This window comes from Gopherus evgoodei, chromosome 17 (assembly GCF_007399415.2).
Source record: "Gopherus evgoodei ecotype Sinaloan lineage chromosome 17, rGopEvg1_v1.p, whole genome shotgun sequence".
Classification (NCBI taxonomy): Eukaryota; Metazoa; Chordata; order Testudines; family Testudinidae; genus Gopherus; species Gopherus evgoodei.
The window spans coordinates 1,088,915-1,113,417 of NC_044338.1; the positions used below are offsets into that span (position 1 = coordinate 1,088,915).

The window sequence follows — 24,503 nt, forward strand, 5'->3', positions numbered from 1 at the left end:
TGACCAGGGAGGCTGAAGTGCTCCTCGTTCTTTTTGCTAGAGGTGAAAGACTCCATATCCTGCTCCCAGGACAGGCCTTACAACCTGGACAACATGACTGTGGCTGTGAAGTACTATTTCCTAGTGACCAAGAGGGAAGCTAGTGCAAAAAGATTTCTCACCTTCTTATAGGGTGCATTCTCTTTTCAATTCACTTTTCTGCAACACTGTGCAGCCGGCACGCTCGGGTTACTGGGCTAAGCAGCAGTGTTCCCACACAGAATTCTGCAGTGACAGAGCAAAGAAGTCTGGCCATGCCAGGCAATCGACAGGTCTGCCAGACTGCCCCGTAGCCCCATCAGTCAGCAAACAGAGCTCAGACGGGAATGGCCGCAAGTGGCTCTGAACCAGCAACGTGGAGGTGAAAGACTCTGTGTCCCATGTCCACAAGACATCAAGTCCTCTGAATCTATCCCAGTTCTAAAACCGATCCACACCTGAACGGGCCCACCACTGGGATGGTCTTTGAGACAGTAACTGCAGTGGGAGCCCAAGGTGCAAAGATCTCTAGGAGGCGTGCACGAGGGTGACTCAGCCACGGCCCAGCCCAATTTCCAGACTGACAATTCCAGACATTACCCTGGAATCAGAGCCAATATTCAAATAATAAGAGAAAAGTGTGGAGCAAGGGAGGGCGAAGGAGGGATGAGTGAGAGGAACACACTGGGAGCTACAAACAATGTTAAGTATGAGGGCAAAGGAAATGAAACCTAGAAACTCAGCCATGGTCAAGAATCCAGTCCCAGTCTAGGCAGGAAGTTTACACTGGGCTTCTAAATCAACAAGCTTCTGGTTCCTCAGCTGTGTCATTGTGACAATACAGGAGAAGAAATAGGATAGTCACTCTGCCATCCTGACTTGATGGTCTAGTCTTACAATCTAGGTGCAGGTGGGAGAGACAGCCACTTTACGACAGGTGGGAGACGAACAGAAATGCCAACGATCTGCACACAGACCCTCCCAAAGTTAAATGGTCTTGGGATGAGCTAAACAGAACACAAGGCTCTGAGTTCCCACCACCACCCTCAGCCCTTCCAGGCTGGCTCCGTAATTCGATCGTAGTCCAGACTCATCCCAGAGAGACTCTCCCCTGTGGTCTCCACGTCTGTGGGCCACGAGAAGGGCAGGAAGTGACAACCTGCAAGTGCTAGTCAGATGTGGTGCCTCCTTCCTCCCTGGCCAGTGCATTCTGCTCAGCAGTCGGATAGTCACATATTTTTTTAATTTGATATAATTATCTCCTAGAAATTACTGTAGGCAGGCTCCTGGGATCCGAAGCAATTAAGTGGAGATAAATTTCTTTCATGAAACAAGCTGTCAAAGGATGAAGCAATTTTCATTCCCCATTTGAAGTGGAAGCTTTGGGTCATGCATGGTTTATTTGAAACAATGCCATCACCTAAAGCTGCTGATCTTATCTGTATTTCCCTGTCTCTCCATTTCAAACCGCTGAAGATGTGCAGCGTGGCACTGCCTGAAGTGATGACATCTGGCACTGGGCCAGCAACAGAAAAAAGCTTCTCCGCCCTGAGACTGAGTGCAAGAGGCCAAGCGTTCCAATTAGAGAGGGGGAAACGGAGGGGAAATCTGGGAAGATCTAAAAAGTGAGGAGCCTGCCTGTGGGACTGTGAAACCCTCCTTTAGCCTGTCTCACACCAGTGCAATCAGTAGTGAACAGATTTCACTAGTGACAGAGGGAAATCAGTCTGGATGGTTGTGTCTGAGATCAGGTTCCATCTAGGGGCGTTCAAGAACATACAAAGCAGCTCCACCACAGACTGGACTGAGGAGAGCTCTGACTGGGAGAGCTTCTTGTATCATCTGATGGATCAAAATTCATTTTGCTATTTAAGACAGAACTTGAACTCTCTTAAAAAGAAAAGAAAAGAAAAGAAAAGAAACATTCCACCATGAAGTGGAGGAAAGAAAAATATCTCATTTGGCCATGGGTAAAATTTTCAAACATGCCAAAAGTCTTAGGCGCCAAAGTCCAATTTTCAAAAGTGATGTAAGAGCCCTGAAAGCCTAAATCTAACAGAAAGTCAATAGGACACTTTTGAAAATTTTACCCAACAGTAGCTTTTTCAAATTTATAAAAAATATCGGTGTTCCTGTGACACACAGGTATCGGGTATTATACACGCAGACCTATTACTAGGAAGGCATTGGGGCTGAGTCTATGGTTAAGGTTGAATCCACTATTTTAGTGGATGGTTTAAAGATAGAGGGGGGGTTAAATCCTTGCTGTAGGTGAAAAAAAATGTTGGCCAAAGTCAAAGTCACACCACTTACTTTTGGGGCAGAGATTGATTTTTCTGGAAAGCTACAAGAAAATCCATTAAGTCATTTAGGGGTTGGAAGAAGCTTGTGTCTAATATGTTTTTTGGAACTTTCTAATTTACGAATGGCCTTGTTTCCACACCAGGAACTTTGTTTTAGATCTGTATCGACCTCTCTCAAGTTTTGAAAAAATTAAAAAGAACTAAGTTTTCACCAAGAAGGTTGGTGGTGACTTGACTAACATAGTGAATGCCAGTGAAAACGATGTAGGACCAGAGGCTAAAATAGGGAAAGAACAAGTTAAAAATTACTTAGACAGGTTAGATGTCTCCAAGTCACCAGGGCCTGATTAAATGAATCCTAGAATACTCAAGGAGCTGATTGTGGAGATATCTGAGCCATTAGTGATTATCTTTGAAAAGTCATGGAAGACAGGAGAGATTCCAGAAGACTGGAAAAGGGCAAAGCTAGTGCCCATCTATACAAAGGGAAATAAGGACAACCCGGGGAATTACAGACCAGTCAGGTTAACTTCTGTACCCAGAAAGATTATAGAGCAAATAATTAAGCAATCAATTTGCAAACATCTAGAAGATAATGAGGTGAATAAATAAGTCAGTGTGGATTTGTCAAAAACAAATCGCGTCAAACCACCCTGATAGATATCTTTGACAGGTTAACAAGCCTTGTGGATGGGGGGGAAGCAGTAGATGTGGTATATCTTGACTTTAGTAAAGCTTTTGATACTGTCTCGCATGATCTTCTCATAAACAAACTAGGGAAATGCAACCTAGATGGAGCTACTATAAGGTGGATGCATAACTGGTTGGAAAATCGTTCTCAGAGAGTAGTTATCAGTGGTTCACAGTCATGCTGGTAGAACATAATGAATGGGGTTCCGCAGGAATCAGTTCTGGGTCCAGTTCTGTTCAATATCTTCATCAATGATTTAGATAATGGCATAGAGAGTACACTTATAAAGTTTGCAGATGACTCCAAACTGGGAGGGATTTCAAGTGCTTTGGAGGACAGGATTATAATTCAAAATGATCTGGACAAACTGGAGAAATGGTTTGAAGTAAAGAGGATGAAATTCAATGAGGACAAACGCAAAGTACTCCACTTAGGAAGGAATAATCAGTTGCACACATACAAAATGGGAAATGACTGTCTGGGAAGAAGCACTGCAGAAAGGGATCTGGGGGCTCATACTGGACCATAAGCTAAGTGTGTGTCAACAGTGTAACGCTGTTGCAAAAAAAAAGCGAACATCATTCTAGGACGTATTAGCAGGAGTGTCGTTAGCAAGACATGAGGAGTAATTATTCTGCTCTACTCTGTGCTGATTATGGCTCAACTGGAGAACTGTGTCCAGTTCTGGGCACCACATTTCAGGAAAGATGTGGACAAATTGGAGAAAGTCCAGAGAAGAGCAACACAAATGATTAAAGGTCTAGAAAACATGAGCTATGAGGGAAGACTTAAAAAATTGGGTTTGTTCAGTCTGGAGAAGAGAAGACTGAAAGGGGACATGAGAACAGTTTTCAAGTACATAAAAGGGTATTACAAGGTGGAGGGAGAAAAAATATTCTTCTTAACCTCTGAGGATAGGACAAGAAGCAATGGGCTTAAATTGCAGCAAGGGAGGTTTAGGTTGGACATTAGGAAAAACTTCTCAGCTGTCAGGGTGGTTAAGCACTGGAATGAATTGTCTAGGGAGGTGGTGGAATCTCCATCATTGGAGATTTTTAAGAGCAGGTTAGACAAAAACCTATCAAGGATGGTCTAGATCAGGGGTCTCAAACACGCGGCCCGCCAAGAGGCGCGTGCCCACCCCCCGGCCTACCTCCAGGCCAGCGGTGGGCAAACTACAGCTGCAGGATTGCCCCCGTTGAGCCCTGCGCCACTCCCTGAAGTGGCTCACATCACGTCCCTGTGGCCGGGGGGAGGGAGGGGGGAGCAGAGGGCTCCATGTGTTGCCCTGGTTCCAGGCACCGTCCCCCTGCAGCTCCCTTTGGCTGGGAACGGGGAACCACATCCAATGGGAGCTTTGGGGGAGGCACCTGGAGAAGCGGCAAGCAGCGCGCAGAGCCCTGCATCCCTCCTCCCCCAGGGGCCACAGGGACATGGTTCCAGCTGCTTGCCAGGGCCGGGCCACCCCGGAGCCACTCTAGGTAAATGGCTTTGGGCTCTGGCCTGGGGCCCTCCTGCATCCTGTCCCCAACTCCCTGCCCTGAGCCCCCTGCTGCATCCCACAATCCTTCTGCACCCTGAGCCTCCTTCCTGCACCCCAACCCTCTGCCACACCCCACACTCCCTCCTGCACCCCACACCCCAACTCCCTGCCCTGAGCCCCCTGCTGCATCCCACAATCCTTCTGCACCCTGAGCCTCCTTCCTGCACCCCAACCCTCTGCCACACCCCACACTCCCTCCTGCACCCCACACCCCAACTCCCTGCCCTGAGCCCCCTGCTGCATCCCACAATCCTTCTGCACCCTGAGCCTCCTTTCTGCACCCCAACCCTCTGCCACACCCCACACTCCCTCCTGCACCTCACACCCCAACTCCCTGCCCTGAGCCCCCTGCTGCATCCCACAATCTTTCTGCACTCTGAGCCTCCTTCCTGCACCCCAACCCTCTGCCACACCCCACACTCCTTCCTGCACCCCACACCCCAACTCCCTGCCCTGAGCCCCCTGCTGCATCCCACAATCCTTCTGCACCGAGCCTCCTTCCTGCACCCCAACCCTCTGCCACACCCCACACTCCCTCCTGCACCCCACACCCCAACTCCCTGCCCTGAGCCCCCTGCTGCATCCCACAATCCTTCTGCACCCTGAGCCTCCTTCCTGCACCCCAACCCTCTGCCACACCCCACACTCCTTCCTGCACCCCACACCCCAACTCCCTGCCCTGAGCCCCCTGCTGCACTCTGCACACTTCCTGCACTCCCTGTCCTGAGCCCCTGCCACACCCCTCCTGCACCCTCTGGGGGCAGGGAGGGGGCAGAGTTGGGGTGGGGACTTCAGGGAAGGGGTTGGAATGGAGGCAGGGAAGGTGTGGGAAGAGGCGGGGCCTCATGAAAAGGGTGGAGTGGGGGCAGGGCCGGGGGCAGTGTGGGGGAGGTGTCAATGATGCGGCCCCCGGGCCAACAAACTAGACCTCATGTGGCCCTTGTGGTCATTTGAGTTTGAGACCCCTGGTCGACATAATACTTAGTCCTGCCATGAGGACAGGGGACTGGACTTGGTGACCTCTCGAGGTCCCTTCCAGTTCTAGGATTCTATGTAAGTTATTAATATCATTCACCATTATTGTCTCTATTTATACTAGAGAAGCTCACAGACAAAAATATCCGGCAAAGGTAACATTCTCTCTGTAAAATGCTGACATGCAACATTTTATGTCAAAACGTCGTTGCTTTAAACAAGTTTTTTGGTGTGCATTATTTCCAGAGACATTCCATGGTAAGGATGTTACAGAAACGTCTGAGGAGAATTTCACATGGCAATACTGGCAATAACCAAATGGATGAAGCCCATAGGGAAATAATTATTTATAGTATCTGGTCACTATTAGATGTTTAATGGCAATGTTGCAGTTCTGTAGTTTACAGATGAGTTTACTTCCTTCAGCAGCTGTCACTCTATGCCTACAACGTCTGTGTCTGGGAAGAGTTTAAATCATTCCCAGTGAGCCCAGACTTAGTAGCTCCACTGCCTTCCTAAGGGAGAAAGATGACTTGTAGCTCAGGCGCTGGACTGAAACTCTTCAGATGTAGGGGTTTGTTTCCTGCTCTGAAACAGACTTCCTGCCAAACCTGGGGCAAGTTCCTCAGTTTCTCTGTGCCTCAATTCTCCACGTGGGGATAATCCTTCCCTACCTCACAGTGGTATTGTGAAGATACATTGTCAGATGTTCACATATGCTCTGGTGATGAGCACCACAGAAAAGCCATAGGATAGTAGAAAGCCACAAACATGGCCATGACATTCTGAACACTGAAGAACATAGACTCCATGATGATACACCCTGTCCTAGTCTAACAAGGCCTCCTAGCTAGTGTTAGATGTAGCTGTATTGGATGAATATATCCACAAAGATGGTTAGCCTAACACCATTAAACAAAAGGGAGACAGTTTCGCAACCATACAAACAAGGAAAGGGCCTTCCTGCAGACAGAAATGTGGAAGTCAATGACAGAAGATCATTTTCCATCTCCCAGAGAGACATCGTATACATACACACATCTGTTATTTGGGCTGACCACTCCCCGCGTTTCATGAAGTCTTTACTTTTCTGGCAAGCTTCCCAGAATGTGGCTCTTAGCCAGGCTAATAGTGAGGAACTACAGTGGCTGAGAAGTTCTCTTCTATTATTGGGGTCTTTCTCCAGGTGTCATGAAGCTCCTTTGAGTAGCTACAGTGATGGATATTGAATCCTGTTGATACTGCAGTGTGGCATTTTAATGCAAGGAACATGACTGAAGACCCAACATGAAAAACATGAAACATGACAATTAAGGATCAAGCCCAACGGCTAAGGGAATGGTCATATTGCAAAAGTGTGAGGCCCAGTATGGCTAAGGGCATGAATTAGGAGTCTAAATGGCTCAGAGCAAGTTCTGGCAGACAAATATACCGACACATGAAGAGAAGGGAGTTAAGGGAGTAAGGTAACTCCCTTCTCTTCATGTGTCAGTATATTTATGCCAGCATCTTTGTAATTTTCACTCCATGCATCTGAAAAAGTGGTTTTTTTTACCCACGGAAGCTTATGCCCAAATAAATCTGTAAGTCTTTAGGGTGGCACCGGACTCCTTGTTGTTTTTGTGGATACAGACTAACACAGCTAACCCTCTCATGCTTGACACCATGCAAGGCACTGGATTTTAAGGAGTTCTTTTGATATACATACAGGCTTACCAGCAAATTCCAATGAACTTCAACATTTCACTTCTTAATACATTAAAGAAGTGGTGAAGAATCTCTCTTTCATAAGAGTGCTGTGAATTACCAGGCTCTGATACTGTGCCAGGATGGAGGGTTTAGTATCACAAATGACTGTGGTGAAAAACTGCCAGTGCAATAGCAGCTAGCCTCCTGGCCACTCCTAATTCCCAAGACAATGTATGCTGCAAGCAGAATACGCCCATCAGAATGGACTCTGTATTACTATCTCCCCAGAAGATGCTGCACGGGAGATCTCACACTTGGATTCCCTTCATAGGTTACTTCCCTAATTAATCCTGATGTTTCCTGGTACCTGAGTTTGGGGCCATGTGCTCAGGAAGATCTCTGAAGAGAAAGGACCTTCCTGATTCTCAAGAGTCCAGGATGAATCCAGGGAGCACCACTTACCACAAAGACTGAACAAAGAGGAGTTTCCCATGAACACCACCTGACTGGTAGTACTGGTGGTGATGTGTGATGATGACAATAATCTGATCTACAGGAGAAGTTCCCTAAATACTGACGGGCTGAAAACAGCCCTGGGGTGAACCATATTTACCCTGCACTCTCAACATCAGTGAGTGGAGCTAGCCATTTGCCTCTGACCCAATACTTTCTTCTTTGTCACCAGGAACACTTAATGTGAGAGCCTAGGCCTTCCATTAATGGTCATGCCATACATACCTCCAGTCAATGCTGGAAAAAAGCCCCTCACCTCCAACACGGAGTCAGTGCAGCTTTGGCAATGGGACTGCACAGATGTTGGCACAAGTGAGTAGTATCCAGACTGTCTACTTCACAGCACAGCAGGGGGAGGCTGGGACAGGAGACGGATGGGCGAAGGCAGGGGAGATGGATGTCAGTGTGTCTCAGGAACATGTTTGGCCACACTCATGGCAGTGACAGCCAAAGTTATTTACTGTGCCTGTTTTCCAGAGCACTTGCTCCTATCCCCCAATCCCTGTGCACTCCCACTCCCCTCCACTGCACCCTGAAGTGACAGCCAAAGACATAACCTGGGTCCTCCAAGTTGCTGCACAAGGTGCTCCGCAATCCCAGGGCAGTGCAAGGCTGCCCATAAATCAGGCTAGGCTCAGACCAGATCCACAAGCAGGAAGGACTCTACTTCCCCCTATGAAGATGTGCCCCTCATACCCGATGCACCAGGCCCCCCATCTGTGCCAGGAGGGATGAATTCTGAAAGGAAACTGTTTCCAGTGACGAGGTACTTTCACCTCCTACAGTGCCATGGGATGCCAGCTATTCTTGCTCACTTCAGAGATGGGGCTTCCTGGAGAGGAGTGTCTCCTGGCAGGGGAGAGATGGGCAGGCCTGCTGGAATTCAAAGGACACTCTCACACAGAGTGCCTCCAAAACACCCCTGAACATGCAGGGCTGGCTCCTAACACACAGATGGAGTCAGCTGGTCCCACATGATGTCCAGAGGCTCTGGCTCTCACACTCCCAGCTCCCTCAGACTGCAGGGTAAGAAAGCTACACTGCAGCAGGAGTCAGGGTCTGAATCAAACAGCATTTCCTTCACCAGCTTCTGTCCCTTTCAGGCAAAGCTTCTGGCCCCTGAGGCGTAATACTCTGCATCCCCTGGGAGAGGGTAAGTCTGGGGCAGGGCAAGGATTTTTGCACTGGTGTTCTGTCCCATGCTTGATGCAGCCCACATTTCGATACCATTGCTGTGTGTCAGCGGGCAGGCAGCCATCCCCACAGATCTTCTGCATGCCTGGCAGAGCTAAGATGAAAGGCTTCAAGCTCCTGAATATACCACACCTGCAGTGAATAGCAGCTCACAGCACACATTAAATGGACTCTCAGCTGGCTAATCAACAGGTCTCAAAATGTTATGGTAAACAGGGAATCACCACTGAGTGGGCGTTTCCAGTAGGATCCCACAGCAATTGGCTCTTGGTCCTGCACTGTTTAACATTTTTATCAATGACTTGGAAGGAAACAAACTAACGACTAATAAACTCTGCAGACGACACGAAGATTTGGGTAGTAAATAATGGAGACAGGTCACTAATGCAGAGCTTGATAAAATGGGTGAAAGGAAACAATACTGTTTCAATACTGCCAAACGTTCCATTATACATCTAGGACCCAAGTGCCAGTCTCACGGGATGGGTGACGATGTTTTGGAAAATGGTGCTTCTGAAAGGGCCATAGGGCTTATGATAGAAACCATCTGAACAAGAGCTCCCAGTGTGATGCAGTGGCCCAAAGAGCTAATGCCATCCTGGGCTGTGTAAACAGGGGAAGATCAAGTGGGAGCAGAAAGGTAATATCACCTTGCTATTTGGCACTTGTTACCGAAATACTGTGGCCAACCCTGGCATCCTCAATGTAAGAATCAAGACGGATGCGGAAAAAGTTGGAGAGGATTCAGAGAAGAGCCATGAAAATGATTGATGGATTGGAAAGCATGCCTTATGGTGAGCAGGTCTACAGTACTGCTTAAATCTATCTAACTTCCGTCATTCAGGGGTCTGAAAGAACCCCTCCCCCCCGAGCCATGCAAGCTTCGCACTGCCCATACCGCTGCTATGGCGGTGGGAGAGCCACTTCTTGCCGAGATGGAGTAATTGTGCTGATGGCAGAGCACTCTCCTGTTGGCTTAGCACGTCTTCACCAGATCTGCCACAGTGGTGCAGCTGCGCCGATGTAGCGCTGTAGCGTAGACTTGCCCAGTGACAGGAGGTCAATCTATTCAATTTAACTAAGAGAAGGTTAAGGGATGACTTGTTCATAGTCTGCAAGTGCCTATTTGTGGAACAGAACTTTGGTAATAGTGGGCTTTTCACTCTACCAGACAAAGGGTTAACAAGATCAAATGGCTGGAAACTGAAGCTAGACAAATGCAGACAAGTAAGACTTGTGCAAATTTTTAACAGTGAGGTCAGGGTGGATTGCTTTAAAACAAAGTGACTTAAATCACCAATTTTAATAATGATTTAAATCAGCAAGCAGGCAAACCTTTATTTAAATAATCTATTTTAATCTTGGTTTGCATTTGTTCTTTTTAGTTCTTTTTCTAAAGAAAGGTTGATTCTCACTGGTTAATAACCACTAAAATATGTTGATTTGCAACTAAATATACCCTTTCCACTAAATGTGGTACTCCTTTTTGCTAACCAGGAAGATACACTGTATCTATACACATTTATTTAAGCAATTATCTAGCTTGACACACATTTAGTCAGATTCTTATTTTTTACCTTTTTTATGATGTTAGAATATGGTGAATGATGCATTTCCTATTTACGAGCTGGTGACTCATTTTTTTACTTATGACTTGTGTCAATTATTTGGACGGAAATTAGAATTCAATTCTACAGTTGCATTCAAATGCACAAACCCAGAATTTTTTAAATAGTTACATAAAACTACTTTAAACGTGAAGGAGACATAAAAAAAAAAATAGTTTGTCAAAACTTGTTTTGCATTTAAAACTAACAGATTTTATTAACCAAAGGAACTATTTCCCTGTAGTTAAGTGAACTGACAGTTTCTAGTCCCATGTCCTTCAAGACTGTAGACTTACTAGTTCTCATCCTCTCACCTCACATTCTAGTCACAGATTGGGAGAGGAAAACCAGCTTTCCCGCTTTTTCATCTCCCAACCCATTCCTGGGCTTTGAAGGAACTAGTCATTGAACTAAAGTATGGTAGTTGAATAAACTGAAGTGAGGTAGATATTCTCTCTGCACCTGTAGAATTGGCACTTCAATAAACTCTGGTTTCCAGCTTAGCCAGAGACTTACATCAGTTCAGTGGTCTGACTTTCTTTAAACTTCAGCTACAAATATGCATTGCTTAATTAGTTTTGTTTAATTACAATTATTTTAATAGATTACAGTGAATTTAGGCTTTTCCAAATGTAATTTTCAAAAGGTTTATTTTTAAAAAGAAAATGTATTTAATTTAAATTTAAAAAATCTGTTTTTTTAATGTTTTTAAAAGTTGATTTTTATTCACCCTACGTGAGGGTATTTGACAACTGGACCAATTTACCAAGTGTCATGGTAGATTCTCCCTCACTGATCATTTTAAAATCAAGATTGGATTTTTTTTCTAAAAGATCTGCTCTATTTCAAACAGGCATTCATTCAGGGAGTCCCACAGCCTGTTCAACAGCAGGGCAGAATGCATGATCCCAGTGGTCCCTTCTGGCCTTACCCTCTAGGAATCCCTACTGTTAGAATTTGCTATTCTGCTGGCTAATGCATGTCATGGAGGAATGTCTTTTGCTGAGGGAGACTGCTGACCTGTCTCTCTCCCGGACTCCCACTGCTATTGAGAGTGCCTGAACAACAGACAGCCAGACAGATGGGCCTCTATGACATTGGCTACATTCCCTTAGCCTGGTGTAGCCAGAGGGGGGTGCCCCCTCCTCTCAAACCCAGACCTCAGGCAAGGTGAGGGGGAGCATTCCCAACCCAGCTGTGACATTTCCTTCCACCTATACCTGTACAGCTGTTTCCTACATGGCTGCAGTCTCAAGAGAGATGCGTGAGGCTTCTGTAGGTGCTTGGGAACAAGACAGAACAGAAACGCTTCACACCTGGCTCCAAAATTACAGCACGCTGGAACATGGCCAACATAAACTGGCAGAGTACCAGTTGCAATGGACATCAATTAAGGAGCCTGTCATGCTCAGACTGCAGGGTTTTCTCTTTGCGATCTGCATCGCTCCTTAAGCCTTCAGCAGCACCAGCGCTGGAGTTTTCCAGATGGGATCATTTCCACTCACTAGATTTATGGCAGAATTTCCCCCCTCCCCCTATTTTTTTTTTTTAAGAGCTTGAACTATTATTCCACATTGCAGATTTCTCCAGGGCTGCATTTAGTGTCCTCATGCAATACTACAGCTTGTTTGCACCAAGTTACCTTTATCTTCAGTCACAATAAAACAAAGTTTTAAAAACATGCTCAAACATTGCTGTGTTTAAGCAGCAAATAGCCGGCCAGATGAAATGAGAGCTGCTCAGAATCCCTCTGGCACACAGCCGGGCCGAGTCTGGCTGAGGGCACCAAGGGTCGCGAGGACGCTCTAGCAGGACTGACCACAAGTACAGCTCAGAGGTCAGCCGGTCGTCCATCTGCCACAGTGGGCCAGGGAGATGGGTGGACCGTGAGACCTCCTATCACAAACAAAGGATGTCAATGGTATCTGGCAAATTCAGAATGTCTGAGTGACTCAGGGGGTGTCTGAACAATCACTGCCACACAAGGTTCACGGGAAACGCAGATAATAAGATCAAGAATTCAAGCCAGGCAATACTCTGCATGTTACCTTCTCAGCGGGTGAAACCCAGTTTCTTCTCTATTACCAGTGACATCAGCTTCTGACGTTGATTGTAACTCACCATCAGTGCCCTTTACGATCCAAAGATAGCACATGAAAGGGAAGGACGAGGTCAAAGTGGAGTTTAGTGATTGGTCTGCAAATGTTTCAATGTTTAATTCCATAGCCTATGGGCTGCCAGCTGCTGCCATGTAGCTGCTTTTGGCAGTGCTCTGTCGACGCCTGTTTGCAAAGCAAGACAGACAGAGATCTCCTTGGACTCTTCCACTCTAGGGTTCTTTCTCACTGCTTCCCTCCTCCCCACTGACGTGAACTGCAAGCCCCTTGCTCATGGGCCGAGCAAGACTTCCAGCATGGCTCGGCACAGACACAGCACCTCGGGGTGCTGGGAAGCAGGTACATCGCTTTGCCTCAGGGTTCTCTTTCCTGTTTGGGATGAGGCTGCCCCTCACAGAGGGCCCACTCCTGCTGGGCAGCACTTTGCTCTGAGAGCAGCCCAACTGCCATCAGTGAGATTACTCGTGGAGTAAGGTGCTGCTCCACATATGGGTGGCCAAACTGAGCCCAAAGTCTTTATACTCCTCATTACCCACATTGCTCTACCAACCACCCATGGGAACTTCCTCCTGCTGCTCTTCTTTTAGCTCAAGACAACAAGCTTCAGAGCCACTCTCAGGATGGTCAACGTCCTTGGCTCTGTTCCAGGAGGCTTTCAGGAGATTAGCCATAGACCTATCATCTCAGGAAGGCCAGGACCCAGGTTTTCACGAGGCATTCCAATGCCCATTCCTCTGGCCCTTCTGCAGGGGCTCTCGTTCGGGGCAGACAGATACTCTACTTCACACACGAAAGAGTTGAAAGTCTTTAGAAAACTGTATCTTGCTAAGAAGCATCTCAACGCTCTGCTAGCTAAATAGGCTAACGTTAGCCCAAGCCTAACAGAGAGAGCCAGATTAGAGAAGGATTAATCGTTCAGAAAACATACCAGGGCCTGGAATCAGAGAAAAGAGGCTTGTGCTTTTCAAAGAGAAACAAAGGCCCTTAATGGAACCAGGTTTGGGACCAACTGTTTGGCCGTTCCCACAGCAGGGGACCATGCACATAGCGGGCAGCTGAGCCTTCGTCAAGTAGGAATATGACAAGTGTGAAACACTAAATGGGCTGCGTAGCTGCGGGAGTGACGCCCCACCATGCATGGGCCGATCCCTAGACTGGAGTGTCTCATTCAGAGACACATGCCAGGGATTTGCCGCCTTTCCAGGACCATGCAGGAGGCAGAGCACTTGGGGCCTGCCAGTGGTGAATGAGTTCACCACACGTGTACAAAGAGCATGCTCCTATGAGCACATGTGCAGAGAAAGGCTCCTTTTTGTTTCAGTGGAGGGAGCCGTAGTGACTAGCCCCATAAGCAAGTGTATTAATCATTCACCGTCTGGTTTTAATCCACACGCTGCTGATCCTGCGTCTCACTGTATTGTTATCGGGGGAAGGAGCATTTCTCCTCAATCTTATTCACCAGCCAAAAACGTGAAAATGCAAAAAACACATTTGTGAAGGGCCTTCCCCAGGACACAGGGCCCCGGACCCCAGTGAACTGGGGCTGTTGCCTTTTTATTGGTATTTAAAAACCTTTTATTAACATGTGTCAAGGCTGGGGGAGGAGAGAGAGAGGCTCAGGTTTCAGGACCCCCCATTCACAGACATTTATTGTGGGACGGGACATTAACACTTTCTCTTCCACATCTCTCTGGCTGGGGCTCACACAGGTACAAGCTTAGGCACACAGGTGCATGTTTCAAATTTAAATGACAGGCTGAGCTGCTAGAGCTCTTCCTTTGTGTGCCCAGCCTATGCAGAGTTAGTAGGGATGGACACACACTGAGTGGTGATGAGCATCCAAACAAGTCTCCAGAATCACCACACAGGAGCTCTCCGGGCCGTTTTCCCCACCTGGGAGTTCCACAGCCAAGTCACAGCCTTACCACCAACTCCAGAGGAGCCCTCTTACAATCAGTGGCCAGTGAGCGCGGAAGAAACCATCAGATGCCCAAGACTCCCGGGAGAACGCCCCTAGTGCACAAAGCAGATGGGCTCTGTTTTCAGTGCAATCCAGTGTTTGCTACTGGAAACCCCCACCACCAGCACCACGCAGGCACAGATGAAACCCTCATTCTTTACCTTCTCCTCTGCCAGCAGCCTCAGTCCACCACCCCATTCTATTCAGCACTTGCCCTGGGGAGCAAAGCTAGGTATGGGCACGGGACCAGCTCCCAGGGAAGGGGGACAGGCCCTGACAAGATGCCCATAGTCTGTGAACTTGTAGGCACAATATGAAGCCTCACTTTGTTGGTTATGTAGACTGCAGTTGATTGGTATGCGTTACTGAATTCCACTGCACAAGTCCTGCAAACAAGTGTGTGTTTCAGCATGTATTTGCCCAGCACACAACCAATTAAAACATCACCCTGCAATGCTCAGCCCGGAACTAACGCTTATGGGGGAGCGTGAGCCGGTGATAAGCTGGCTTTAGATGGGGACAAGGTGACAACTTCAGTGGTAGTGCATGAGAAGACAGAAAAATCTAGGGGGAGGGATGGCTCAGTGGTTTGAGCACTGGCCTGCTAAACCCAGGGTGTGAGTTCAATCCTTGAGGGGGCCATTTAGGGATCTGGGGCAAAAATCTGTCTGGGGAGTGCTTCTGCTTTGAGCAAGAGGTTGGACTAGATGACCTCCTGAGGTCCCTTCCAACTCTGATATTCTATGATCATGCTGGTTCCGGCATGAATCCCACCACAGAGCCTCCCAGCAACGAAAGGTGTGGAACATGTTCATCCACAGCAAGATGGAGGCCAAATGTCCAGTGACCCACTGAGAAGTGCTGGGTGTGAAGAGGCTCTGATGGACTGCAGCACTCTACCACAGAATGGGACTGAGGGAACGAACAGAAGAACTGGCAATCGCAATGCTCAGAATTTATTATTTAAGATAAAAACATAGACCCTGCCCCAAAGGCTTGCAGTCCAATCTCAGGTATTATCAGAGAAGGGCTAAAATCCAAATATCTCTCTCTTCCTAGGTATTTGTTGTGTTTAGGTAAAATGACTGTCACATGCAGAGTCTGGGGAACACGGCAATGTGTTTAACACCTGTGCAAATGAAACAGGGGGCTGTGAAGAACTGGCTGCAAAGGAAACAAAGAGACATTTCCTAAGCAGCAAGGTGTGAGAATTCAGTACTGAGAGGGGCAGTTTCACATTCTCTACCAACAACCTAGAAAACCCATGCTATTTGGGTGGATGCTGCTTTGCTGTGCAAGACATGTCCCTCCCCCATTTTTTCCCCCCCAGTTCTCTTACATCCCACATTGGCGACCAAGAAGGGAGAAAACCTCAGCTCTGTGGCTGCTCTGCAGTTCACTGAGGGCTAAGGGACAATGCTTTGAGCATGTCAGTATTTGGAGAGGGTACTCCAAATGCCTCTGGTGCACAGTGGGAAATGGCAAAGTCCAGGGAATGCTGACACAGCAGCTACATTGTGCTCTCTGGCCAGAGCACCCTATTCGGCTGTCTGCCATTCCTGTCATGGATTAGTTGCTAAGGGCCTGTCATCAGTGCTGACTGTATGGACAGAGTCAACTGCCTTCTCTTGCCCAGAGGAACCAAGCCCAAGCCAGTCTGCAAGGCCACCAACACAAGCCAGCTTCCCTGGGGGAAAGAAATAGCAACTGCAGGGCTGCTATTTTAAACCCCAGGAACACGCCCCTAAAGCCCCTCTTCCTGAAGGAAGGTGCTTCTTGAAACAGGGATAGTGACTGCATTCTCCTCTCTGCCCCAGTGCAGTTTTACAAGTGGCAGCGGGGCAGATAGGGAAATGAAACCGAAATTAGCACCTCTCAGGTTCCCCTCCTCACGAGGGTCCCAGATTTCTCATAGTCAGTTCAGGAAGAGGTGATAGAGAAGTGACACCTGGAAATGCATATCTCTGCTCAGCCCCAGCTTACCCACCTTTCTTACAGACTTGGTCCCAGCAACTCCACTTCTCTTCCTAGAGTCCTCTCTGCTCAGGGAAACATCACAACATCCTCCTGTGAGAGTGACAGCTCCAGTTCTGGGATGCTGCCCCGAAGGGCTCACCCAGGCAACACACACAGGGGACTGGCAAGCTCCACTCCTCATTCCTGCCCTGCCCTGCCCCGTGTAGTCCCCAACCTCAGTGTCACTCTCCCCTCTGCACCCCCAGCAGGAATGCATGTGGCCAGTGCAGGCACCTTCTCAGCCACAGCCCCCACATCCCCCCTGGCCGGGCAGTGGCACAGAATGGAACCTAAGCCCCACATCAACAAGGGAGCTGATTTCATTAGTCTAAAAACCAACAGCCGAGGAAAGTTCAGGCTAGACCAGGCTCCTAGAGCAAAGAAAGGAAAATAGAGAGCGGGCAGCAGGGAACGCTTTATATTCCTAAAAGCCTTTTGTACGTTAACACATGGTGTCTGCTTCTCTCTAGTCACCTATTTATCACTCTCCTCTTTAGAAAAGGAAAAAAGCCCTGGCTGCTTTCCTAGCACAGAGTTTTGTGGCCGGGGGATGGGGAGGGTGCTTTAAGCATGATGCAAACCATTTGGAGTGGAGTGAGAGTGCTGCCAACACAAGCTGCACTATTTAAACAAGTGAGGAAATGATCGTATATACAACATGCCAGCGAGCACACACACACACCAGAGGAAGTTGAGAGGGGTTTTCATGACACAGAGCTGGATGTCAGCGGCTAAAAGGTCGATATTTTCCCTTAACACCCTTCTCAATGACTTAATCGTGTTCCGTTTGCACAGAAAACTTCCCAAGAATAAAAGTCTGGAGGAATCAAGGGGGGATGTTTGGCCTAGTGCTGACCTTGTCCGAGGTTTTCTCCACGTAGCAGGGCTCCTGGGGGGCGACCAGCAGGGGGACAAAGCCTGAAAGGAGCCGATCCTCTTCCAGGCTGAGCAGGGAAAGGTCATCATCGGGGTCCTTGTACAACGGCACCTCTGACTGATTCACCGTGGTCAGTATGTTACAGAAGTCAGCCAGTGTCGCCCACACATCCATTGAGACCCTGGGAGAATGAGGGGAAGATATGTGAGCAATTCTGGCATGTTCTCTGCATCATCACAGCAAATATCAGGGAGGTGAGAAGAGGCAAGACATATCTCCCAGCACATACCCTTCAGGGTAGGAGTGCAGCCCCATGGGCTCCCAACTGCGCAAAGGTGAGCTCAGCACTTGCTAACACATGTCCTCTCCCTCCTCTGCAGATGAGGACAGTCAACCCCCCCCCTTACTCCTCTACTGTGGACCAGGAAGCTCCCAGGATAACCCCCCTCCCCCCCCCACAGTACACTCCCCTCACAAGCCCAACCTGGTACAGAGACATGGGGAAGCATCTGCCCCACCCAAAGACCCAGGTGAAGCTGAAAATAATCCAGCTTACTCCAGAGAGGAGTAATGCTCTATGTTCCATCTGGGAAGGGGGAAGTCACCCCCTGGGCAGCCTCCTCTACTCTACTGCAGCCAGAGCTCCAACCCTGGGACACAGCCTATTTTCTCCATGCCCTTCTAGAAGCGACTGTCGCCAGGGCCCTATCTATGTCTCACAAAGTGCAGACAGAGCCCAGGTCACTATCTGCCATCACATGCTGTGGCCATGCGGGACCTCGGGGGCTTTGTCTTTAAATGCCAGTCACTCGATGTTACACTTTGTTTCATTTCTGGTCACAATTTCAACACTTTGGAGCAAAGCTGCCTGTGTGGTGTGTCACCTTCTTTGAGCACCAGTGACACGCAGAGCCCAGTGTCAACACAGAGCCCTGAGCATCTTCAGCGGCTGCCTGTAGCCTCTGCTCTCCTCTGAGGGCAGCTGGAGCCCAGTGCCCCGAGGGTCTAGGTGGGGCACGGGGGCAGAATAGGTGTACAGTGACACACACAGGCAGCAGAACAACTGCACAGCTACAAGCTCACAACCAACTGCTACTTGTTCATTATTTCACACAAGGATTTCTTCTGGGGAGAGCAAGCAGGGATTTTAGATCGAGGCTGGAGAAGCGTAGGGAGATGGGGAAGGGAAAGCAGCACACTGAGCTGGGCTCCCCACGCCTTCAGGTCCCAGACAGCAGCCTTGTGCTGTGCCCATCTGTGCCTCCTCGATGAACTGTGAAGTGCAGGACAGAGACCAATGCGGGGGGGATGGGACTGTCTCAACAGCCAGAGGCAGCTAAGGGTCTAGAGCAGGCCCCCTGCTCCGTGAACTGCTCCAGGTGGACAGAGTCTGCACTCGTTTATTTATGGCAATCAATGTACCAGGAAAGTGCACTGAAATGAAACATCTTGTTTTCAAGAGCGTCCTGGGAGATGGATGGAATGAGCTGCCATTAATCAAAGCCCGGCACATAATCAGCACACATGTAACACAGAGTCGCCCACATCCCTGAGCCGGCCCCGGCAAACATGCTGCAGAGGAGAAGACGGCCATTGAAGCCCTCTGTGCACAGACTCCAGGAGCTGGGCTCATTCACAAAGCTCCATCACTTGGCTCGGCCAGGTCTGGCTGTCAGAACTGTTTAAATATGGAAAAAAATAAACAGTTGCAACACGTTTTTTGGAGGGATCTGTCCGAGGCCCTTTGTGATGTAATGGGAAATGCTGCATTTGTGCTACCAGCTGGAAAATAAACAGAACTGTGAGGGTTAAAAGGAACTGAACTTTCCACGACCCCTATCTGCAAAGAAGAAAATAATAAGAGGAATGATCCACTGCCCCACAGCTCTGATAGTTTATCCTTCAGCCCAGGCTGCAGAGACAAGCACCGGATGTGATAGGGCTGCTCTGGGCCACCTCCAACGTGAGCTCTGCCCATGGGAGACACGCAGGGGTTGAAAGGCTCAGCCCTCCCCCAGTGCCCTGCTGCATGGGTCTGGTCACACAGCACTCCTGGCCCTCGGACTGAGCAGGATGAGCAGCGAGAACAGCTGCAGATCAGCTGGGGACATGGCCAGGAAGTGCCCCCTTTCCAGCAGGGGTAGGGGGCATGGATGACACAGGGTGCCAGGGAAGCAGTCCCAGACCAGGGGCTGGGACAGGGCTGACAGGGTGCTGGTGGCAGAGACCTATGGCTGAGGAGGGGCAGGACACCCAGCAGGGAGTGCTCCATGCCAGTTGGGGAGGAGGACTGGGCAGATGGCAGGGAGCACTTCTCTTTGGGTTGGGGAGGCAGAGGCATAGCAACACGCTGCAGAAACACTCCTGACGTGACATTCGTGGCCTTTGGCCCCTCGACAGGCTCAGTGTCCAACACCATCCTCAGGCCATACAAATGGTCACATAACTCACATTACTGCATTTAAGAGAGCTCACTAATCTTGCAAGTGGCAGCGCTGAGGCGTTCCCCTCCTGCAGGCTTAGCAGCTCTGCACAGCACCCTCCCTCCGGGGTCGCTAGCACTCCAGCCACAATGATGAGGAATTTACCCTTCCAGCCTCCTATTCCAGTGCAGGCTCCCCCAGACCTTCCACTGGGACAGGAGTTGCTGCCACTGCTCCACAGCATCCTCCCTGCTCCCCACAGTTTCGCAATGGCTCAGCAGATCCGCCCTTTCCATGGTAGGTATCAGATTTCCACTCTACAGTCCCCTCAATCAAACTGGTTGGGGCAATTTTGTCATGAGCTATTGACCCGGCTGCTGCGTAATTCAGAGCAGGGGCTGGGCCGCATCCATTAGGTGTGAAGCGGCTGTGTGTGCATGGGACCTTGGCAATAAGCATGGAGCGAGAAGTGCTTTTCCTTTGCTGTTTTCACCCTGGTTTCCAGCTGTGACACACGACAAGGATTTAGCTGGGAGTGCATCTGACAGAATCCTGTGCAGTGGCCTCCTTCCTGTGTGTCGGCATGTACGCCACTACATGAGTGGGTAGTTCTCCAGGCTCCACACACCCAGCACCAGCTCCAGGTGATGGCCAAAGAATCAGGAAGTTCATTGCCTGAGCCCTTAGGAGACCGTCCTGGAGGGAGATGATGGAGGGACGTGCAATCCTTGGGAATCTGGCCAGGTGCTTTCGCCTTCGGCCCCCAGGGTTCAGTGGCGGCTTCTAGGTCTCGCTGGCTTGTGTCACCTTGATTGGATTGCTGTGATTCAGGGCATTTCTGTGCACAGATATTCAGAGCTCCAACCCTCCGCATATGCTGTACGTACACAACATCTGAATTGCAACATGCCTCTTTGTGGAGCCTTTGCAGAGGGCTCTGCAGAATTGCTGACACCGAGCCCTGGAGTGCACAGTTCCCAGGTAAACAGAACGAAGCTCTCCTGGCTTCTAATGGAGGAAGCTAAGTGAGGGTTAGCCCAAGGTCTTTCCTCACAAGTTGGGTTCATTCTCTTCCCCACAGACTAATTTACACTCACACGGACAGGGAAAAACGAAGAGTTAGCTCACTTTCTGCTGTCTCAGAACTCAGGCTGAATGTAGCTGCCAGCATGAGTGCAGCCCAGAGGCAGGGTGACATGGGATGGAGCGGACACAGCTCCTGTGCATGGACAAGGGCACCCAGGGGCCAAACGAACTCCCACGACAAGGGTTAGGGCTGGACCTGTGCAGTCACAACAGCCAGGCCTACTGCCTCCAGAGGCTGACGCCCTGAACAGTCAGCAGGGCAGGAACAGGCAGCTCTTGCTAACAACTCTGCGTGGTAAGCACAGCCCAACACTCGCTGAGTCCCCCTGGACAGGGCCAAAGCTGTGCAGTGCTTTCATGTAAGCCACCATCTTCACAGGGGGAGCCGGCTGCTTGGTGATTCATGCAAGTACAATGACCCCATGTTCCAAGCCTGTGGAGGTGGCCATTTCCTGAGTAATACCAGCTTGTTTAAACACTCACATTCAAACTCCACAGCTGCACAACAAACCCAGAGTGCAGTGTGAGAAACCCTGCATCGTGCTCTCGAGCCGCAGTACAGATGGCGAATCACTTGGGCCTTTCTGCTCCTGGGGCAAGCAGAGCTCAAAGAGGCTGAACACAGCAGGCAAGCCAGCCCCAGAGCAGGCAGACAGAGGAAACCAGCCCAAAACAGGAGGCTGAGAAAGCTCAGTCCAAGAAGGCACCAGGCTCTCCACGTCTGTGCACCAAAATCCCACTACCCCACCAGGCTTCTTCCTTGCCTCCAAGCCCCATTCCAGCCCAGGGGAAACCAGAATAAAAGCGATTCCCCTGCAGGCACTTGAAGTATTCGCTTCTCCTAAGGGCTACTCATCAACCCTGCCTCTAACTGCAGGGGCACAGCTGCTGAGGGCACTGAAGGGCCCCTGCAGTCCCAGAGGGGATGTCCCCTTCACCTGGGCTCTCTTGAGCTGACAGCTACGGCAGGTAACTCATGGAAATGTAGAGCATCTGGAAAGGGCAGAAACTCCTGAGGGTCTCAGAGCTAAATTCACAGGTGTTAAGGCCAGCAGGGCCCGATCTCACCACCTAGTCTGGCCTCGGACATATCCCAGGCTAGAGAATCCCCCACAGCAAGCCCTGCACAAGCCCCAGCTAGAGCCACCCTCATAACTTTAAGGCCAGAAGAGACCGTCCTGATCATCTCATCCGACCTGCACACTGCAGGCCACAGAACCTTGCCCACCCCGTAACAGACCCATTAGAAAGACGCCCTGGGATGGAGAACTTACCTCACAGTTCTGGGGTGGAGCCCTTGGCCCTTCCTTCAACTCTGTCAGCCAGAAAATCCAACCGATGCCTCTCAACTCTCTCCCCAGCACCCAGCGGGGAGAAATGACCCTGGAGCCCTCTGGGGGCACATCCATGAGGCTACAGAGAGCCCAGCTGGGGTCAGACAATCCCCTCTAGACCCAGCCTCTTCCCACTGACACTAGCACTTTCCCCGTCCCACACAACTCCCTGGCCTCTGGCACCTTTTCCACCTCACCACCCCTCACCCCGAGAGCACCGCCCACCCCCAGCTCTTATCTCCCTGTTCCCAGCAACGGCACAGGGAGTCACTAGTGTCACGGAGTCACCGGGCGATGCTCTGGAACTGCTCCCCACCAAGCCAGTCAGGACTTTGGGGAGCCTCCTCTTCCTTGGAGCAGACTTGTTCAGGGCAAGAAGCTCACACGGCTTCACCTCCTGGGTCTCTCCTTGGAGCATTCAGCATCCTCTGCCCCTCCGGGCGCTTCCCACAGCGAGTCCACCCCAGCGGGGTCCTGGGGAAGCCACAGGGTCCTGCACCCTCACTTTGCAATCAGACGTGACTCTCAGCCAGCCAGTAACACAGAGGTTTATTCAATGACAGGAACAGGGTCTAAAACAGAGCTTGTAGGTACCCCGCGAGCTGGACCCCTCGGCCGGGTCCATCCTGGGGGGCAGTGAGCCAGACCCTCACGTCTGCCCTCAGCCAGCTCCAGACTAACCACCCCTTCCAGCCCCTCCTCTCTGCTCAGCCCCTTTCCCGGGCCAGGAGATCACCTGATCTCTTTGTCTCCAACACCTTCAGCTGGCACCTTTGCAGAGGAGGGGCCCAGGCCATCAGTTGCTAGGAGACAGAGTGTCAGGCATTTAGGTGCACTGGCCCTTTGCTCTGCCAGATACTTAAGAACTGCCATGGGGACACTGAGGCACCAACACAGTATTCAGAGAAAACATTAAGAACATTTCCAGTTCATCACAACTAGCCACAACACGACCCAGCTATGAGATGCCATCTGCTCCATGCAGCCAGAGGCTTCCCCCCCCGTTTGCCTTGATCTCGGGGCAGCTACTGACACTGTAAATCATTCCAGCCACGTGGACCTGCCTCCACAGCTACAGGGCACCTCTCCAAAAGGCTCCTGCTCCTCCCTAGCTAACGGCGCTGAGGCTGCTCCATGACCCCTTCCCAGGTGGGGCTCAAATGCTTGATCTTTGCCTCTTCTCCAGCTTGACTCTACCTTCATTCTTCCCAGCCACTGACCCTGCTGGCATGACAGCCCTCCTTTGGACAGCTCCATGATGAACATTCACTAAAGGAGACAAGGCTAAAGAAAGGGGTTTTCAACTCAGCCCTTAGCAATCCCTACCAGCGTCTTGGTCAGGGGTGGCTCTAGGTATTTTGCCGCCCCAAGCATGGCAGGCAGGCTGCCTTTGGTGGCGTGCCTGCGGGAGGTCCCCGGTCCCTTGAATTTGGCGGCAGCCTGCGGGAGGTCCGCTGAAGCTGCGGGACCAGTGGACCCTCCGCAGGCATGCCACCGAAGGCAACCTGCCTGCCGCCCTCGTGGCGACCGGCAGGGCGCCCCCTGCCGCCCAGGCACGTGCTTGGGGTGCTGGTGCCTGGAGCTGCCCCTGGTCTTGGTACCTGTATTCAGGGGCTGGGCTGGGGTGATGTCCCTCAGTGGGAGCTCAGCAGGCCCTGTGTGATGAGGGTAGCCTGACAGGCTCTTCCATGCTCCTATAAAGTAGGCTCTAGAATTTTTTCAAAGCATTTGGGTTGAATTTAATAGTTGGTTTAAATGCACTACTTGGAATGGCTGTATGCGGCCTATAGCAAGCTCAAGGCCCCGATTCCCAGCCTAGCAGGAAAGCAGATTCCACCCTGCATCACACTGAATAGCCTGGGGTTTCTCTGCTGAGTTTGAGTTCCCGATGTGTGAGGAGGAGCAACGAGCAGATCTCTGAGATCACAAGGGAATTTGTGCTCTTCCCTACCCACCAGTCTCAACTTCCTCACTACCTCAAAGGCAGGAGCAGCTTCCTGTCCTGCAGCCCTGGCTCCCCCACTTCCACTTTGCCTCCAGTGTCTGCAGCTGCAGCATTCACCTCACACCGAAACTCTCCTCCTCGGCCTGCGAAACTGCCTCACGCCATCTCTGCCTCATCAACTCTCGCTCTCTCTTTTCCTTTGCTTGTGTCTC

The 24,503-nt window shown here is 50.2% G+C and overlaps 2 protein-coding genes across 5 annotated transcripts in view; both read right to left on the minus strand.

Moving 5' to 3' along the window:
• LOC115636335 (protein ABHD15-like) overlaps window positions 1-24,503 on the minus strand; it is a 575,307-nt gene that overhangs the window by 425,145 nt on the left and 125,659 nt on the right. The gene's annotated exons all lie outside the window — the stretch shown is intronic.
• SMG6 (SMG6 nonsense mediated mRNA decay factor) overlaps window positions 1-24,503 on the minus strand; it is a 149,150-nt gene that overhangs the window by 40,371 nt on the left and 84,276 nt on the right. For all 4 annotated transcript variants that reach the window (XM_030536256.1, XM_030536255.1, XM_030536254.1 and 1 more), the window contains exon 13: window positions 17,483-17,684. In XM_030536256.1, the coding sequence (XP_030392116.1) occupies window positions 17,483-17,684 (202 nt within the window). The remainder of the gene's footprint in view (window positions 1-17,482; window positions 17,685-24,503) is intronic.